The sequence below is a fragment of the Pyxicephalus adspersus genome, chromosome 8 (genome assembly GCF_032062135.1).
Source record: "Pyxicephalus adspersus chromosome 8, UCB_Pads_2.0, whole genome shotgun sequence".
Classification (NCBI taxonomy): domain Eukaryota; kingdom Metazoa; phylum Chordata; class Amphibia; order Anura; family Pyxicephalidae; genus Pyxicephalus; species Pyxicephalus adspersus.
Genome location: NC_092865.1, coordinates 61976409 through 61994059, shown reverse-complemented (window position 1 = coordinate 61994059; position 17651 = coordinate 61976409). Strand labels below are relative to the sequence as shown.

Here is a 17651-nt window from a genome sequence, read left to right as displayed (position 1 = left end):
AGAAATGGGAGTACTATACGCTCACCATGCAATCATTCTCTTGGGCCACCACATTGTCACCCGAATGTCCTGCCCAACAAAGATTAATGAAATTGGTATGCAGTGCAATGTGCGAGAGCATCTGGCCCATGAAACAAGTAAGAAATCCACCTCTTTGCTTACATACATCGTTTGCATTCATTTATCAACCTCATTGCTATTTGAATAAGCCTTGTTCAGTTTTGGGTTTAGTTGTGCTTTTATTATTATTATGACCACTTACAGGCAAAATACAGTTTACTTATATAACCTTTTGACACTAGAATACTATCCTCAAGTTCCAGACTTGTCTAGCATTTATACAGTGCCAGCAGCTTCTATTTCAACATGTATTACAGATAACACAAGGCAGGCAGCCTGTGACAAAAGAAACTTGGCTTGTTCGTATAAACTAGACACCTTAATCAAGATCCAAAAACATGCAAGCTTATATCCAAGTGACCCCATGGAAGAACCTCTGTTTATTTGATTCTGATATATCAAAATGCTAACATGGTGATATTCTATGAAACTGGAACCTGTATATACACCCATTTATTCACATATAATCATAAAGTCATATTAGACTCTATATACAACTGTGAAATGTGTGGTATTAAGGCAGACACAAAACACCACAAAGCAGGCAAAAACTACATGCACTTTTTGCTTAGAAGGCGCAACACACACGCCACTTACTGTGTATTACTGCAAGAAATCGGTGTGAATTGGTCCTTGGTGGAAAACAAAAGATCACAAAAACTGTTGTGTAGATCAACCTTTTTTTTCTTTTTCCTCCAAGAATAAAAAAACTGTAAGCTTGTAAGGGCAGGGCTTTCTTTTATGTCATGTCTTTCTATTTGTTTTGTACACAGTTTCCTATTCACCCCATTTTACTCCTGATCTATAATATGTCAGTGTAGCATACAAATGTATGCATTTGTAAATGCAAAGATTAAACCTAAATGGCCATAATGGACATCAGAATCACCCAAATTAAAATCTGCAATAAATAATAAAACTTGCAGCAATAAAACAGGCAGGAAACAAAAGAAGAACTAGTTTAGAATTATCTACATGCATGTGAAAAGTTTAGATTTGATGACAACCTAACTATGCCATCGGTAGTGGGGAATACCTAAGGGAATTACACGTTTTTATCTGCATGGGTATGGTCTGTTTAAATCCAATTAATGTTGTTGTGATGGATGTGCTATAAAGTGGTCACCATTATTTAAAGGATGGAGAGAGCAGATTACCAACTAGAGAGGCCGCCCATGATTAGTTTTAACTTGTTCAAAGGCTGCTCTGATCATCCGTAACCAGAAAGTAATTAGCAGAATGTTGTTTGAAGTCCTATGTGAAATAAAGAGGTCAGTCAGAATGAATTTGCAAACGCCAGTCTTCATTCCCAACAAAACACAGACGTCTCAGAATTGCTTGTAGACTGGACTGTTTATATGCGCTGAAGGTCCACAACCAGGCACACAACAGCCCCAAACTCTAAGAAACAACCACCAATTCCACTGTGGACAGTGGAATTGTCCATAATGAAAAAGTCAACTCTGAAACAGGCTGGGAAATTTATAGAGCATTTCTAGGTTTGTTGCAAGGAATTTCCTATTTCTACTTACAGACACTTGCAGTATTAAGGAAATTTCATGAACGTAAATTTAGTAAAGAATATTGTGCATTATTCACGACAATAATATAACCCCAAGGGAAAAAAAGCACAAATTCCACACAAACTATTTTAGGAGGGAGAATTAATAAAGGCGATGAAGGAGGTGTACCATTGCACAACACTGAGGCCTACAGCATGTTCCACAAGGTCTGCAAAAAGTACTTCTCACTCAATAATTTCCCTATTAATAGCTCGGGGAGTAAGTGACAGAAACCGCCAAACCTGACCTTTCTTTACTGCTCTGTGAAATATGTTGAATGACATGTCCTGTACAGAGATAAAAATGCTTGATCAACTGTTCTCCGGATTAGAGAAAAGAAGCGCTAGTGGAGGACGCCTTGAAAAACATAAGAGTGTATTTTGTTCTTTACACCATTGTAAATCTTGCTCGGTTGACTGCATCAAGTTTGTTTTTGAGAAATCACTAAAGACAAGGCCATAAATACAACCCCAAATTTGCAATTAACAGACCCTAGCATGATCCCGAAGACCACACACATACAGGAGAAGCAGCCATCTTTTGGAATTAACTTTTTTAAGGCACAAGATGAAATGTGGAAAAATTTCTATTTTTCCTCTTGTTGACTCACTGGTCCCCAATTAGAATGCTTCGAAAACTCACAGGTGGGCTGTAGTGTTTGAGATCTGTTGAATCATCTCAGAACTTATGACTGATATTTACTGACACCAAAACTCCTAACAATGGTGATGATGGAGGTATTAGCATTGTGGAGCCTAAAGGCCTAAAGCTACGTACGTACACACGATCGTTCGATAATCGTTAAAAAAAGTGCACAATGAAAGGCCAACGACTCCAATGAACGAGGAATGTCGCTGGAAACAAATTACCGTCCTGGTGGATCCATTTGGGCGACGATCGTTCACTATCTATTGAGTGTAGGGTTGTGTAGTGATCGTGGATGGTTCTGCGGTACACGTCACTTCGTATATCATTCAAACAATCGTATCTAGGGTGTGTACATTATTGGTGGATTATATTTGAACAATCATATCGCTAAAGCATGTACAGAATGGTGCACTATACAATTGTTCAAAATAATAGTGAATACTCGTTGATCTGTCGTTAGTCTTTGTTTTTTAATGACAAATATTGCACGTGTGTACCTAGCCTTACTGTAAAATGTAAGCTGCGATCTTCATGTCTATCTTCCTTGGAAGGTTTTTGAAACACACAGATAATCAATGAATCAAAGGCCCAGGACCAACAGCAGAATTTGGGACCCCTTACAGAAGTGTTAGAGACATAGGAATTTGACATTAATTAGGAATAGAATTAATTGTACTCTATGTTGTATCTCAGGGCTTCTTGCAACCTCTTTACAGCAACTCCATCTAAATTCATACGCTCAAGCAGTATTCACATCACAGTGGACTTTGTCTACATAACGTTTGTTAAAGTAGTGACTTGTCTTCTTCGACAGCCTGTGTTGTGTGACTTCTTACACAATTAAGAGACAAGGACAAAATGTATAAAACCAAATAAAGGGAAGTTGCTGAACAAGGATCATCATTGGAAGGATATCGAGCCATTATTTTTATGGGATGTTAGTGATTGGGTTTAGATCTACTTAAAGCAAAATCTTTCAAAGGCGTCAACATTCCAGTTTAAAAACCACTGAAATGATATGATATTTGCTCTGTTTTCCAACAAAGGCGAAGATAATGAAAGCTGGCATCTGACATCTTACTAGAGATTATTGCATTGTCTAGAGGGCAATCTGACGATACACCAGGTTCTTATACATCAGTTTGGCAAATGCTCCATGAGAATGTTTTTTAATGTGAAGAAGTAAGCAAACTGTGCACAGGAGCATGTTTCTACACGGGACGTCCCTGCCCCTGACCACAAGCTTCTTTGATAAACTCTGCAGCGGCTGGACCTGGAATGTTGCCTCCTTGGCTGTAAATGTCTCTTCAAAGACTGAGGAAACCTGTTGATCCCAGAAAGATTCTGGCAGCTGCTGCAAGCCTAGAGGTGCCTGAGAAAACAAAGGTCATTCTTATTTCAAGCCATTCTTATCTGGAAGAACCTTCCCTCCTCTTTAGAAACTGCACACACAATCTGCAGAAATGCCAAATTCATAACAACCCATTGTTTGCAGCACAATGTACACAGAATTCATGCCTAGCAACAACATATAAACTTAGCACCAAGAACAAAACAAGCTAGAAATGAACAGAAAATATAGGTAGTTGCCTGGAAAATTGCAATAGCAAATTCAGATGTTTTGAACCTCCTCTGACAAGAACAGAAAAATACTGCCAGATATTCAGTGTGCTTTTAACATATGCATTCCTAAAAATATGTTGGGTTTCTTAATCAGGTATTATCAATAACCTATAGGCAAGCTACTACTACAAATATTGCAAAATATATTTTTTTAATTTACAAAGACTTTATAGGAGTAAAGCTGCTTCCAGGCTGGACCATTGGATGGCATGACGTGAACACTTTCCAACAACAACTGAACAGCACATGTAGGGGCAATTATGAACATAACCTCAAAACAACAAAGTATTAGCAAAAATATACAGAACAGGTTAGAAATGTTCAGAAAAATGAACTATTTTCCCAAACAAATGCTGAGAAATGAAATAGGTGGCAACTATCCTCAAACTAAAGGCTTTGAGCAAATATGTAATACTAGTTTCAACCTGCCCTGAACCTACAAGAACAGAAATATTGAGTCTAATGTTGAGATTTAGCAATCACGTTTGAGTGGGAGTTATATATCCCACAGCAGACAACCTAATTCTACTCTGAAAGTTGTTGTTTTGACACAGGGAATGCAATCAAGCCTCTAACCCCTTGAAATTTGTTTGGCTAAACCTACCAAGGTGATTCTCTAGGTATATAGAAAGATGGAAGGTATAGGAATACAACTAATAATTCTTTGAGTCACCTTTTAATAAGGGAAAATTCATTTTATAGTGCATGGCTAGCCTATTGCATGGTCCATGCTGGGCATCCTTCAATGCAGCACACTGCATAGCATGGTTGGTAAGTAGTTAGCATTCTTAGGAATATTGCCACTATGTTCTGCTGTACAGGCTAAAGCTAGACATATATTATCAGATGTACATTTCATCCAACAAAAGATGTATATTTCCCTGATACGTAATCAATCACGCAATGTCAATCATTTTACAACCTTGCATCTTTCAATATTGAACAGATATCAGCAGAACCCTGATGGAAGATGGTGGTATGCCACCACTGCTAATTTGTATTACTCAATTAGTTACAAACTCACTCAATAAAAATAATGGCAATTAAATCTGCAAATAAAATGAAAAAAAAAATAAAATAAAACTTTTCAGCCCCCTTTTTTTTTGCGAAATGCACTACTTTTTAATGGATTAATTTTTTGTCGTTATATGTTTACAAAAAGTTTCCAGTCTGTCTTCCAGGTCCACTTGAAGGTTCTTTGGCTACTGGCAACTAGTTTGTGCATGATTGTGGTTGGACATCAAAGTTCTTTCACAACTTGGAGAATAGTTCATGCTCTGTGTAAAGTACTCTGGAATATACTGCCACAAAATAAAAAAGTAAAATATACTGCTATTTGGGGTAGAACGTCCTATTTTTGCTTCTACAAAAGACGGTTATAAATATGACACGCACTGCTGATCTGAGCAAGTGGAGATACTGTACAAGGCAGTGCCTGGCAGCAACCTTAGCACCACTCTCTACTAAGTGCACACAAACTGCAGACTTTTCAAAACCACCTTCACAGCTTATGTGTATACAGAATATTCTGAATTATCTACATTCAGCTTCTTTTCACGTTCCATTAAAACCAGATGAAGCAGTTGTGAAAGATTTAAAACTCATGCTAGCAAGTGATTAAAACCTCATGTGGAGTTCAGCTTAGGTTTGTACACATGAGCCCTGGACCTGCTTGTCCAGCTTTTGTACGGCTTCGGGCCGTGATCAGCCAAGCTGAGTATCGATTTCCCAGCAGGGGCAGAAGCAATGTTAATGAATGGACCTGCAGCACCGGAAGCAACCTAGATGCTGTAGGCAACATTCTTGTTGGCATACCACAGTGTAAAGTGAAATGAACACTTCACTAAGCACTTATGCGCACTAAGCCATTTAGATCAATACAATCTTTAGGAAATGGCACCAGAGAATGCTTGGAATTGCATGTTAAGCCTATACTTATAAAATGTATTCATCCATAACCTTATAATTTCAATATCTGGCCACTGACTCAAAATAGTAGTCAAGCAGGTAGAGATAATTCAATCCATCTCATTTTTTTCCAAAGTCATCAGTAGGAGAATATTGTACGGCTAAACTCTGCATTTTATATACAGGGAAGCCATCCTAGGAGGCTTATGTCAGACAAACAACAGCAAAATTTATCCAACCATTTTCCAAAAAGAGCTGCTCGAAGGTATCAGCATGGTATCCTAGAGAAATTAGAAAATCCACCGTATTCACTAATAATTATTGCATGCCTATTAGAATCTTAAAAGAATCCATCAGGTGAAAAGCATAACTTGCAATTCTTCATCATTTTTCAGAAGATGCTTTTTGGCTTCCATGATAACGCTCTTACTTCAATATTCTACCCCAAATCGTGTATGCAGATTATGACCCTTGACCTTAATCAGAAGATCAAGTTCCAAGCATTTTCACATTGCAATCAGTTATGGCAGCCTCTTTTTTTTCATGACAAGTTCACTTTAATAGTAACCACAGTTTAGGAAAATCCATATTTTAATTTATTGGAATACCAAGTAATTGCTTGCTAAAGCAAAACACAACAGTGAGATTTCTTTTCATCCTACAAGCCACTTATGTTTAACTGTTAACATGAAGATTAATGATTGTCACAATCTTTTGCTTTTACAGTCTGTACAATCCTCCATTAAGGATTCAGTGGAGAGCTCATACTTCAACCAACAAGATAAAACATGTTCACCATGAATACACAGTGCACATCCTCCGGTCTGCAAGCAATGAATATGCTGCCCACTAGACTCTGTACAAACAATACATTCACTCCCAAGCAGTGTTTACAGGAGAATATTATTATTTACGATGTTTTGGTATAAACAGTCTAGAGACTATACTGTTATTTGTGAAGTTTGCATTATTATATAGACTGAATACTGTGCACAAATAAAGTGCAACACATATATGAGTGTGCAAAATGCTACAATCAATATTTAAATTCTTTCTTTTAAGATTACCGAATACACAAGATACAATATATTCAAAAGATTCACACATCTTTGCAGAAACTTCCTTAATTTCATATCTTATGGCTACTGGACTTCGTCCAAAACATAAAACTTGTGTTCACACTTTTGCCACAACATGTTTGCAAAACTGTAAGATGTATCCATCAAAAAAAATAAATACAGACATAAACATCAGAATAGTAAAACATGAGCATGCTGGATATGAATTAGGGATTCAGTGAAATTATTATTTTCTCTGACATGTTTAGGTTATAACCACTGACAAGAGATTACAGGAGAAATTAAACTAGGTTTGGCTTAAGCAGCTCTTTAGAATTATTTGACAGGTAAAGCCCTGCAACAGATTTGTCCAGGCAAGTTTGCTTGAAAATGTTCTGTTTTGTACTTTTGTTGAGTGACACGCTGCAAATGTCCATTGCTATCTAAAACATAACATTTACCAAGTTTAACACTTTTCTGGTTAGAAGAATGAGGCTACGAGTATTTCCTGCAATAATGTAATATTTCACTACACACAAATCAAATCTACAAGCAGAAAAGTTATTCTGTGTTTCAGAATATTCAATTGTAAAGTTGGTTAGCCAAGTAGGATAAAAGTGTGTACCTATTACTAAATGCATGGAGTCCTTTGATGCATTTATAAAAAAAAAAGCTCTACAAAATTCAATAAAGCAATCAAACAAAAAGAACACTACGAAGCAATACTTCTAGAGCGATTGTACTAAAAGAGATACTCAGGTTGACTTCTATCAATAACCCTCGATGTCTGGCTGGCTGGCTTGCAAAAACAAGAATGCAGCAAGTGAAAAACCCATGATCTCTGCACATGTTCTAAGCAACGATGAAAAGCAGTCATTGGATCCTGTGTTGGCACCCTCGCTATAGGAACTGCAATGTAAAGGATAGTGAAGGTTGGATAGACATCCTTATCATAGGTCTCATAGGGCTTGATCTAATAAATTCTCAAAAACTGGGGTAGATAGACTTTCATTGATGAATATACCCGGAATAGATCTGGTGCAGGATTGAAAACATTTGCCAAATAATAGATATGATTTTCAAAAATCCATTCCAGGTTTATTGCATCACCCAGGTTGACCAATGACCGTCTATCTTCTCCAGTCTTGCAGAGCTTTAATAAATCCGACCCATTGTGTGAAATAGAGGTAAGGCTGTGTAAGACATCCTTACCATAGAAATTGAAGGACAAAGAAGCTTGGAGTGGGGATCATTGTTTTAGGGATTGTTATGCAAAGGATAAGTCATTTAGGAAAAGGTACTGTTTACTTGTTATATGAAAGATAGATAAGGTTGAGCAGACACCCATGCCATAGGGACTTCTGTGAAATATAATTTATGTTGGGCAGGCACCCTTGCCATAGAAATTCCTATATCAATGATAGTTAAGGTTGGGTTGGCACCCTTGCTATTGAAATTGATATGTAAGGGATAGTTAAAACCATGTGAATTGTTATGTGAAAGATAGTTAAAGTTGCCTAGGCACCATTGCCATAAGAGTTGCTATGTGAGAGACTGTTAAAATTGGGTAGGGACGTTTTATATGAGATGATATTTGAAGCACAGTTAAGGTTGGGTAGGCACCTTTGGCATGGCAATTCATATAAAAAGAATAGTTAAAGTTGGGTAGGCACCCTTGCAGGAGAAATTGCTATGCAAAAGATGTGAGAGCTAGCTAAAATTAGGTAGCAGCTTTACTATATGAGCTGCTATATGAAGGATAGTTAGGTTGGGTAGGTACCCTTGCTATAGGAATTGCATTGGATGTGAGAGCTAGTTAAAATCACGTAGCGACCTTTCTATATGCAATGCTATATGAAGGATAGTTGAGGTTGGGTGGGCACCTTTGCCATTGCAATTCATGTATAAAGCATAGTAAAAATTGGGTAGGCACCCCGGCAGGAGAAATTACTGTGTGAGAGCTAGTTAAAATCATGTAGCAACCTTTCTACATGCAATGCTATATGAAGGATAGTTAAGGTTGGGTGGGCACCTTTGCCATAGCTATTCATATATAAAGGATAGTTAAGGTTGGGTGGGCACCCATGCCATAGCAATTCATATATAAAGGATAGTTAGGGTTGGGTGGGCACCCATGCCATAGCAATTCATATATAAAGGATAGTTAGGGTTGGGTGGGCACCCATGCCATAGCAATTCATATATAAAGGATAGTTAAGGTTGGGTGGGCACCCATGCCATAGCAATTCATATATAAAGGATAGTTAAGGTTGGGTGGGCACCCATGCCATAGCAATTCATATATAAAGGATAGTTAGGGTTGGGTGGGCACCCTTGCCATTGGAAATGCCAGCTAAAGGTCATGTAAGGGTGCACAACATTCTTTTTATTAAGGCACCACTTCTAGTAAAAAGCCGCCTTTGGCTTGCACCCGGTTCAGCAGCACAGCCAAGCAGCCATCATCTCCAGAAATTGATGTTAGAATATCTTCTCTGAACACAGAACTCTGAAACCAGGAACTTTCCAACAAACGGAGCAAAAAACAAATCCACCGACTTGCAGCCAAGCTGGCAGACTCCGGGTCTGAATGTGAATAATGGAATATAAATATATATATTACTATGGAACATTTCAATCTCATTCCTCTCTGCACAGAAATCAGCCGCACGAATCCCCGACCCAGATAACGATCGATAACCTCCACGTTACCTCGCTGGCTTTGTTGCTCTTCACCTCCAAAGTTAAATTGACCCTCCTGACGGTAAGGTAGAAGGGGTAATCCTTCGCCACCATCGTGGCTTTGGGGCTGCCGGTTTGGGTGGTCACAATGGATCCTGATGGGTGATCAGTAGGGGTGAAGGCTCAGCTCCAGGGTGCTAGGGAGTCCGGCGAGCTTGTGATCTCTATGCGAGCTCATCACAGGAGTGCAGAGGAGAGAGCAGAGGAGGAAGTGTCAGCAACCCGCCACTCATTGCACTGATCCCTCCTCTGCTATACACTGAGGGGAGGAGGACACATCTACACAACCTCCTCTACAAGGAGCAATACAACTCACATCATGCACATCACAACTGCACATCACAACTGCACACACACGCAAAACTTTGAGGTTTTCTAGTTTTCAGAAAAAAAAAAAACATAAGCCCTTTTACTGAACTAAGTTAAATGATTTACTTTCTGGTTTTTCAGTAGGAAATGGGTTAGGTAAGAACCAGCAGGCAAGATTTTATTTGCAAAAATATCAGGCAACGTCTCTTCTGCAACTAAACATACTAAAGGTGTACCTAAACAATTTTACTTTACATAGAAGGGTAGACAACTAGGTAAGGTCAAAATGTTGGAGTTTTTTTTAACTGCAACACCCTTCTTTTTTTTGTATAAAAAAGAAAGGTGTTGCACTAAAAAAATGAAAAAAAAAAACCTCCAACATTTTTACCTTAAATAGTTTTTTTTTTCCACATCAAGCAGATCACAACTGCACGCAAACGTTTAGGTTTTCTAGTTTTCAGAAAAAAAACATAAGCCCTTTACAGAATTGTAGGATTTATTCTCTAGTTTTTTAGTTAAAGAAATGGGTTAAATAAGAACCAACAGGCAAGATTTTTATTGCAGAAATGTCAGGCAATGTGCCTTCTGCAACCAAACATACTTAAAGTGTACCTAAACTCAACATTCTTACTATGTAAGGTAAAAATGTTGAAGTTTTTTTTTGTGCAACCCTTTTTTTTTTAGAAAAAAAAAGACTTAATGGGAGCGCAGAGCCTCCCAGTATACCTATGTCATGCATCCCAGGAGGCTCTGGCTTCTCCTTCTGCACATCCCCTAAGGGGCATTTTTCCTCCTAGGGGAAAGAGATGCCTATTTCACGCATGCGCAGTCACCTGATCTCGCACCTACGTAAGTGCGATCAGGTGACGGAGAAAGAAGACCGAAGAAGAAGACAAAAGTAAAGACTAAAGATGGCGCAACCCAGTGCTTCCCTGGGATGAAGAAGAATTCCAGGACCGGATTGTGGGAAGGACCAGCACCATGGACGGACCTGCACGATTGGAGGTAAGTGTCATTTTTTTGTTTAGTTCCGCTTTAAGCTACGTACACACGAGTCCACCGTTGGTCATGGATTCATCCTAGCAGATCCACTAATGTCAGAATACGAATGACCGCAATGGAAGTGAAGAAGAGAGAAGAAGAGAGGGCGCAGCGGGGTGCCGCTTCCTCATTCCTTCTCCCTCCCCTCTCCATAGAACAGAATGGCGTTATTTATCTTTTGGTCTTGTTTCCAAAGACAAAAACTAACATCTGTATATAGACTTATGTGTCTATTTGCAATCTTTTTTTCCTGCACAGCTCAGTGCAGAATGCTAGGAGTGAATAAACGTCAGCACACGTGTGGTTTTTACATCATTTGGCATGGCCAGTCATGATGGCCGAAGATTTGAAACCTGGAAGAAGACCAGGTGAAGATAGCAGCACCAATGATGAAGTAAGTAAAGGTGAGTATAACTTAAAAACTGACCAGGCCAGTAACTATTTTTTTTGAAGAAGGGGCATCGCCTGGTCTTTCAAAGATCTCATCCACAGTCAGGACAGTGGTCTCCCGAGCTGTACAAACAATCGAGTCACTGCTGTATGTTTAGTGTTATGGCTTGGCGTGTTGTTCTTTGCAAACATTCCTTCAACAAGAATCAATCATTTTGACACTCAACTTGCATGTGTAAGTAGCTTTAGAGCTCTATCTGATTTCTATTTCTATGTCAACACAAATGAGTGCTAAAACTGATATGTTTTATTTTAATTTTTTCAATGTATGAGTCCTACTTGGACTGGGAAGACCTCCAAAACATGTCATGAATTCACACTAGTTTTCTTTGGTATGGTGCATGTTAATGGTGCAGCCTATTTATTTGATTGGGCTGCTCAATGGACTAAAAATCAGATTCGCTAAAATTTTGGGAGCAGATTGCAACTGCAAAAGCATTGCCACATTGTGTTGTGTTACACTGCAAATAAGGAAAGGAGGTGTACCATGGCGCTTTTTGGAATAAATAGGACAGCATTGCACAAACATGTTACTGCCACGCAATGTGAATGGGCCCTGAAATAAAAGTATCTCCATCTGGCCCAGAATAGATATGCAGAAGTATAGTTCAATTCATTTGCTGCATATACGTTGTCCACTGTGTTTGATTACCATATTTAAGAGTAGAAACCAATGATTGGAAGCTGCAGACTTGGCTGTTGACTGGTTAATGTCATGGCATCCTGACCTCACCTTTTAACCTTATCAGGATTCATAAGGACCCTACAAGGTTGCCTCTGATGAACTATTCTGATGAACCCACATCACCAGGGAATAACATGATTACTGCAAAAAAGAAAAAAAAAACCCAACCATGCTACTGACCTATCGAAGGAGAGCTTGGGACCCAACCTGTCAAGTGAATTCTATTTCAAATAAGTAAATAGAGCTTTTTTCATCATTTGGTGCTTTTTCTATCCAGGGATCAGCTTTGCATTGCAAAGCACAGGTTACCTTTATTCCTTCAAGGGTCAAAGATGTGGGGCTAAGCCATTAGTTCTGGAAGATATAATCACTGATTTATACACACACCTCCCACAGGAAAAAACAGGTAGGTTGTAGTCATGTAAATGAGATAAAGGACTGGGCTGGAAAAGTGGGTTTGTTCACAATATGGCCATTAATCAGCGATACTGATTCACAATAGCCCCCCTTCAGAGAGCATTACAGCTGCAAATACCACCTGGGCTCTCAGGGGGAGAGGCTTAAGTAAGTCACAAATCCCATTAACACAGTTATAGAGACTTGTTCTACATGACATACACATAAATAAGACAATATTTGTAATTAACAAATTGTCTAATGTCAACATATCAACAGTGCAAGACAGAATTGGAGCCAGGTATTGTTGCAAGGTTTTGGAATAACAGGTAAATACCATACATAGTATACATATCATTACAGCATGTACAGAATCGTGCACTATATGATCGTTGAAAATAATCGTGAAAAATCATTGATCTGTCGTTAATCGTTCGTTTTCTAACGACAATTATTGCACGTCTGTCCGTAGCCCAAGGCTACGTACACACGTCAGATGATTCTCGTCCAATTATCGTTTCAGGGCTAGTACCGGGCGAGAATCTGACGTATGTACAGCGGACGTCTAACATCGTTAATGGATCCATCCTGGCAGGCAATATGTTGTGAGCCTGCCGCAAGAGCATCTCCCTTCTGTATATCTCTGTACAAAGATTTGATGGAAGCATGATGTTTTAACCTATTGATTCTGGAAATCACTTTCTGTGACTACTTGGGTGACTACATTAACTTACTGTTTACTATCTAAGAATGATCAACATTGTCATCCTAGGATAGAAAGTATTTTAGGAATACAGCAGACCTCTACTCTTCTAGTTCAGTAATAGAAAGAGAAAACTAGGAAATGCTTACCACACAGGAAGTTATCAGCTTACAAGATTGCTGGCAGAAGCAACAGTTATCTTTTTGCACTTATCAATTAGATATAACAAAACAACTTTATTTGTCTATTTAACAGACCTAAAAGGAGCAAATAGGACAAATCATTGTCAGGGTATATATACTCTTCATTGGAGGTTTACCTGTTCCCCTCAATATGGGTTGATCTATAACTTATTCCTACTGCTGAGTAATTAGTTACTCTACAGCATCCTTTTTCAACTTCTTTGGGAAACCTTTGAGGAAACTTTCTGGCTTTCGGGAAACCCCTGCTTTAATTACTATATCCTCAGCTCAAAGTACATTAACAGTCCTGTCAGTGGGAAGAATGCCTCCTACATTGCTGGCCAGTGGGAAGAATGGCACCCTTACAGATGACTCTTGGTCTCAGTTAAACTGATCTATGGGTGGGTACACACGGGCAACAATTGTCATTGGAAAGGACCTTTCACGATCCTTTACCAATGATAAAAGACTGCACAATAAATGAACAAGAGCTGTACATACAGCGCCGTTCTGCTCTATGCGGAGGGGAGGAGGGGAACAACAAAGTGGCACCGCGCTGTGCTCTCTGCCCTTCACTTGCTTTACAATCATTCCTCGTCCATGGATCATTCGCATGACGAGCACTGTACACACAGCAGATTCTCGTTCAATACTAGCCCTGAGGCGTGTGTATGTAGCCTTAGAGACACAAATTGCTCATTGCTTAAGGAACCCCAGCAACCCCTGGTTTGGAAACCCTGCTCTAGCATAATACCTTTACATGTACAATAATAATAACAATAATGTACGATTTACTAAAATATACATTGCTGCCTGGATACACAGCTTAACCAGCAGACAGTTCTGGGCTCCCCACGCTGCTTGGCCTATAAGTAGCCCCACATTTGTCTATGCTTATAATGACTCCCTTGTATATGAGTGTTATGTCACGTAATACCGAATCTGATGTTTAGTAGCACATAACATTACCTAGAGCCCTGTGCTGAAAGGCCCAAAACACATTTCTTAGAGTCATTGTATATTCTACCAATCTAAGGTTTTTTTTTTATTTTAGATTTGTGTCTCTTTAAAGTGGTTTACATTTACCACAATGCTTATTTTAAAATGTAACAAACACCAATTCAGCACATGATGAGCTCATACGACCATAAGACAGAAGGTTTGTTGTGTGGCTTCATGTGAACTTCTGATTCAAATCCAGATGATTATAATTAAGAAATAGACCTTTATTGAGCTGTGATGCTACATGCTCTGGGGCAGTTCATTTAAGGAAGCTCAGTTCTGCAGCAAGAAACTCATTTAGTGCTTTTATCAGTGGAACTAAAGTCCAAAGGGGTCTGTTTATAAAGGGGCCAACAAACAATTACCGAAAGAATGATGTCATTTTTACACAACTAGCACCATTTTTTATTTTGTTTAAGTGCCTCAGGTGAAAAATTTGCCACTCTTTAGCAGGATCACCACTTTCACTGGTATACACCATCTAATTTTTTTAATTAAAAAAATGTATGTATCAACTATCATTACTATATACAGTATTTGATAAACCATCCACTTGTTCGATATTTGATTGTTCTTGTGATCTTTTCATGAATATCTATAACTGAAATTTTTGATAAAGTTATTTTGATTTCCACACAATGGGTAACTAATCAAAAAAGTCTCCTTGATCAATTTTTTTGATCATCCTTCCACCCAAAAATTGTCCATAAATACAATTGCTTTGATCAGTTTTTGTTCGATTCACCATTTTTGCAATTATCACAGTGCATGTCTGGTGAAATATTGTTGGGTTATTTCTATTGTTTTGCCCAACACTCTTACAAAAATGAAAAAAACCCTAGACCGGAATGGTGAATTTTGCAATGCTGAACCACCATCTTAATTCTGTTACTGGCTTAACCCATATTGTAAACAAATGATTCTCAGTTGTAAACATCCCAGGGGTTTAAGTCAGGGCAAAGATATTGGGATATTGCACCGCTGGCACACACATGAGAAGGAAAATCCTTTCAGTTATGAAAGCAATGAAAATTCCGGAGCTGAGTGTGCACTTTATGGAGGAATGAATGTTCCCTCTGGGGGAAAGCCGTGGAAGGCGCAGGTTCACCAGCAGACCTTCTTTTTTCTTTACAACTTGTCAGCCAAGATATTTCACTTTGCTCCAGGCAATAATAAAGGACCTGCGATCTAAGCTGAAACATTTTCAGACGTGATTCAAAGTCCAGGTCAGTAAACGGTTGGAGCTTAGATCATTGTGGAATAAAAATGTAAACGTTTCCTGAACCAGTAACTATGACTTATACATTCCATTTTGGCTCCTGCGCTTGTGAGTTTTATGTATAGAGTACAAAGTAGTGCCAGAAATATTTTTTTTCCCTTTCTGGCAAAAAGTGTAAAGTTAAGTGCCGAGAGCCAGCAGGGGAGATGCATTCAAGGAATATATAGATAAAACATATTTTGGAATATTCTGTAGCAATCAAATTATCATGTAAAAATTATCAGTGGAAGATATGTCCTATATTGCCTTCTGGGTTACTTGAATAAGATGTATGGAAAATTAAATATTTTTTGCATATACAGAGTGCCAAGATTTTCATATAATCTTGCTGCTTAAAGTGGAAATAAAACCCTACTGTGAACTTAAGCCATTCAGACAGGTAGTTATTAAGGAAGGGGAGAGGTGATGTCCTTTTTTACTCAGGGAATATGTGCAAAGGCTGAGCTGCTGTGTCAATTTTAGTTGCCAGGAAAACCCAACATTATCAGCATGAGCCGCAAAGGTTTCGTCACCCCAGCATGCCCAATGAAGATGATGGAAGATCATCGCTTGGCAGAAAGAAAGAAAGATGACACCCTGCAGGGGAGTGTGGATAGGCAAGTTCCACAGGCTTTAATTCCACTTTTGAAGCTAAACGTCAGGCAGAAAAGACAGAAATAAATGCATTTATTAATTAACTACCTGAAATAAACCTGGCATCACCTTCTTGCTTTTGCTATATTACAAGAAATTGTATTTCTTGGTTTTCTGTATTACCCAGCTTCACTGATCAAAGTGTAACCTCTCCAGCCTTGGAGAACTTTATTAAATCAGGCCCATGGAATCTAATATAAATGTATTGAAAATATGACACTTATGATTGGCGTTAGATCAATATGGGAATGCCAGTTCTTTCCCTAATTAAACACCACTCTATAGGGATCCTCACGGAAAAGCACTTTGGTGCAAAACATGTCTGTGCGGATACTTTCTTCCCTGTGTCTGAAAAATATACATATGATGAGCAAGGCTACTTTCTTTTGTATATTTTTATATTTCAGCTGGACCAGGCAAGTCCTGTAGACTGGAAGTGCTTTGCGTTAGGGAATGTTTTGCTGGCTCCCTTGCAGCAGTGGAATTTGTTGTGTATATAGATTTTCCTCCAAGTTTGACCTCCTTTAGCACTGACAGTCAGTCAATCTTACAGGTTCCTGGAATGTGTTGAGAGTGCAAACTGCACTGAGCATGTACTATGGGCAGTGTACACACAGATAGCAAAAGAGACACACAAAGTCACCTCTACCAAACAACTATACCTGGTGCCATGTATGCATTTATTTTGCCCCATTTTAAATTCTCTTTAAATGTATGACTGAGTTTATGCAAGAATTTCAATTTCCAAATTGGTGTATATATGCAAGCTTATGTATTTTATTTGTCTGTTTACTTGGCTTTAGGTATCTTATCAAGGGATTACCCCAAAGCTAATAGTCAGAGATAAGAATTTCCTTGTGCCAGGCTAGCCCTAAGGTTTCCAAATACTAAGCCTTTTGTAGCACAATATAAATTACCATAACAAAACTTAGCATTAACCTGTCAATGTATAGAAAAAAAAATACCAAACAAATCACACCCAACTATAAATACCTTAAGTGCCATGGAAAATTCTGTCAACTCCCTACTCAAGGAGTATATTTTTGTTAAACTAGAGATTTCTTGGCCCTCTGCGAACAACACATGTGAATGCTGGACAAAAGGGAATCTCCGAGAGGTATGAAGGTTTGGGAAAAATTATTAAAGGAAATTGCTTACAGTTGCCCTGGTACAGTTGTTCTTCTGTTTTATATGTTTAACTATCTTGTATTGAGCCTGTGCTGTTTGTAAACACCACTTTTTTGTACATTGTATTTTCTATGCTAAAATTTAATGAACACAATTTGACCCATAAAATATTTTTGGGCATAGGG

General features: G+C 38.5%; 1 protein-coding gene across 2 annotated transcripts in view; it reads right to left on the bottom strand.

The window, feature by feature from the left end:
- ARHGEF3 (Rho guanine nucleotide exchange factor 3) overlaps positions 1 to 17651 on the bottom strand; it is a 110797-nt gene that overhangs the window by 24742 nt on the left and 68404 nt on the right. Inside the window, exon 1 of one of the 2 annotated variants that reach the window (XM_072420901.1) lies at positions 9629 to 9867. The exons of the other annotated variant lie outside the window; for it this stretch is intronic. Coding sequence (XP_072277002.1) covers positions 9629 to 9712 — 84 coding nt within the window. The 5' untranslated portion in view covers positions 9713 to 9867. Of the gene's footprint in view, positions 1 to 9628; positions 9868 to 17651 lie in introns of those variants that run through there. 2 annotated transcript variants of the gene reach the window in all.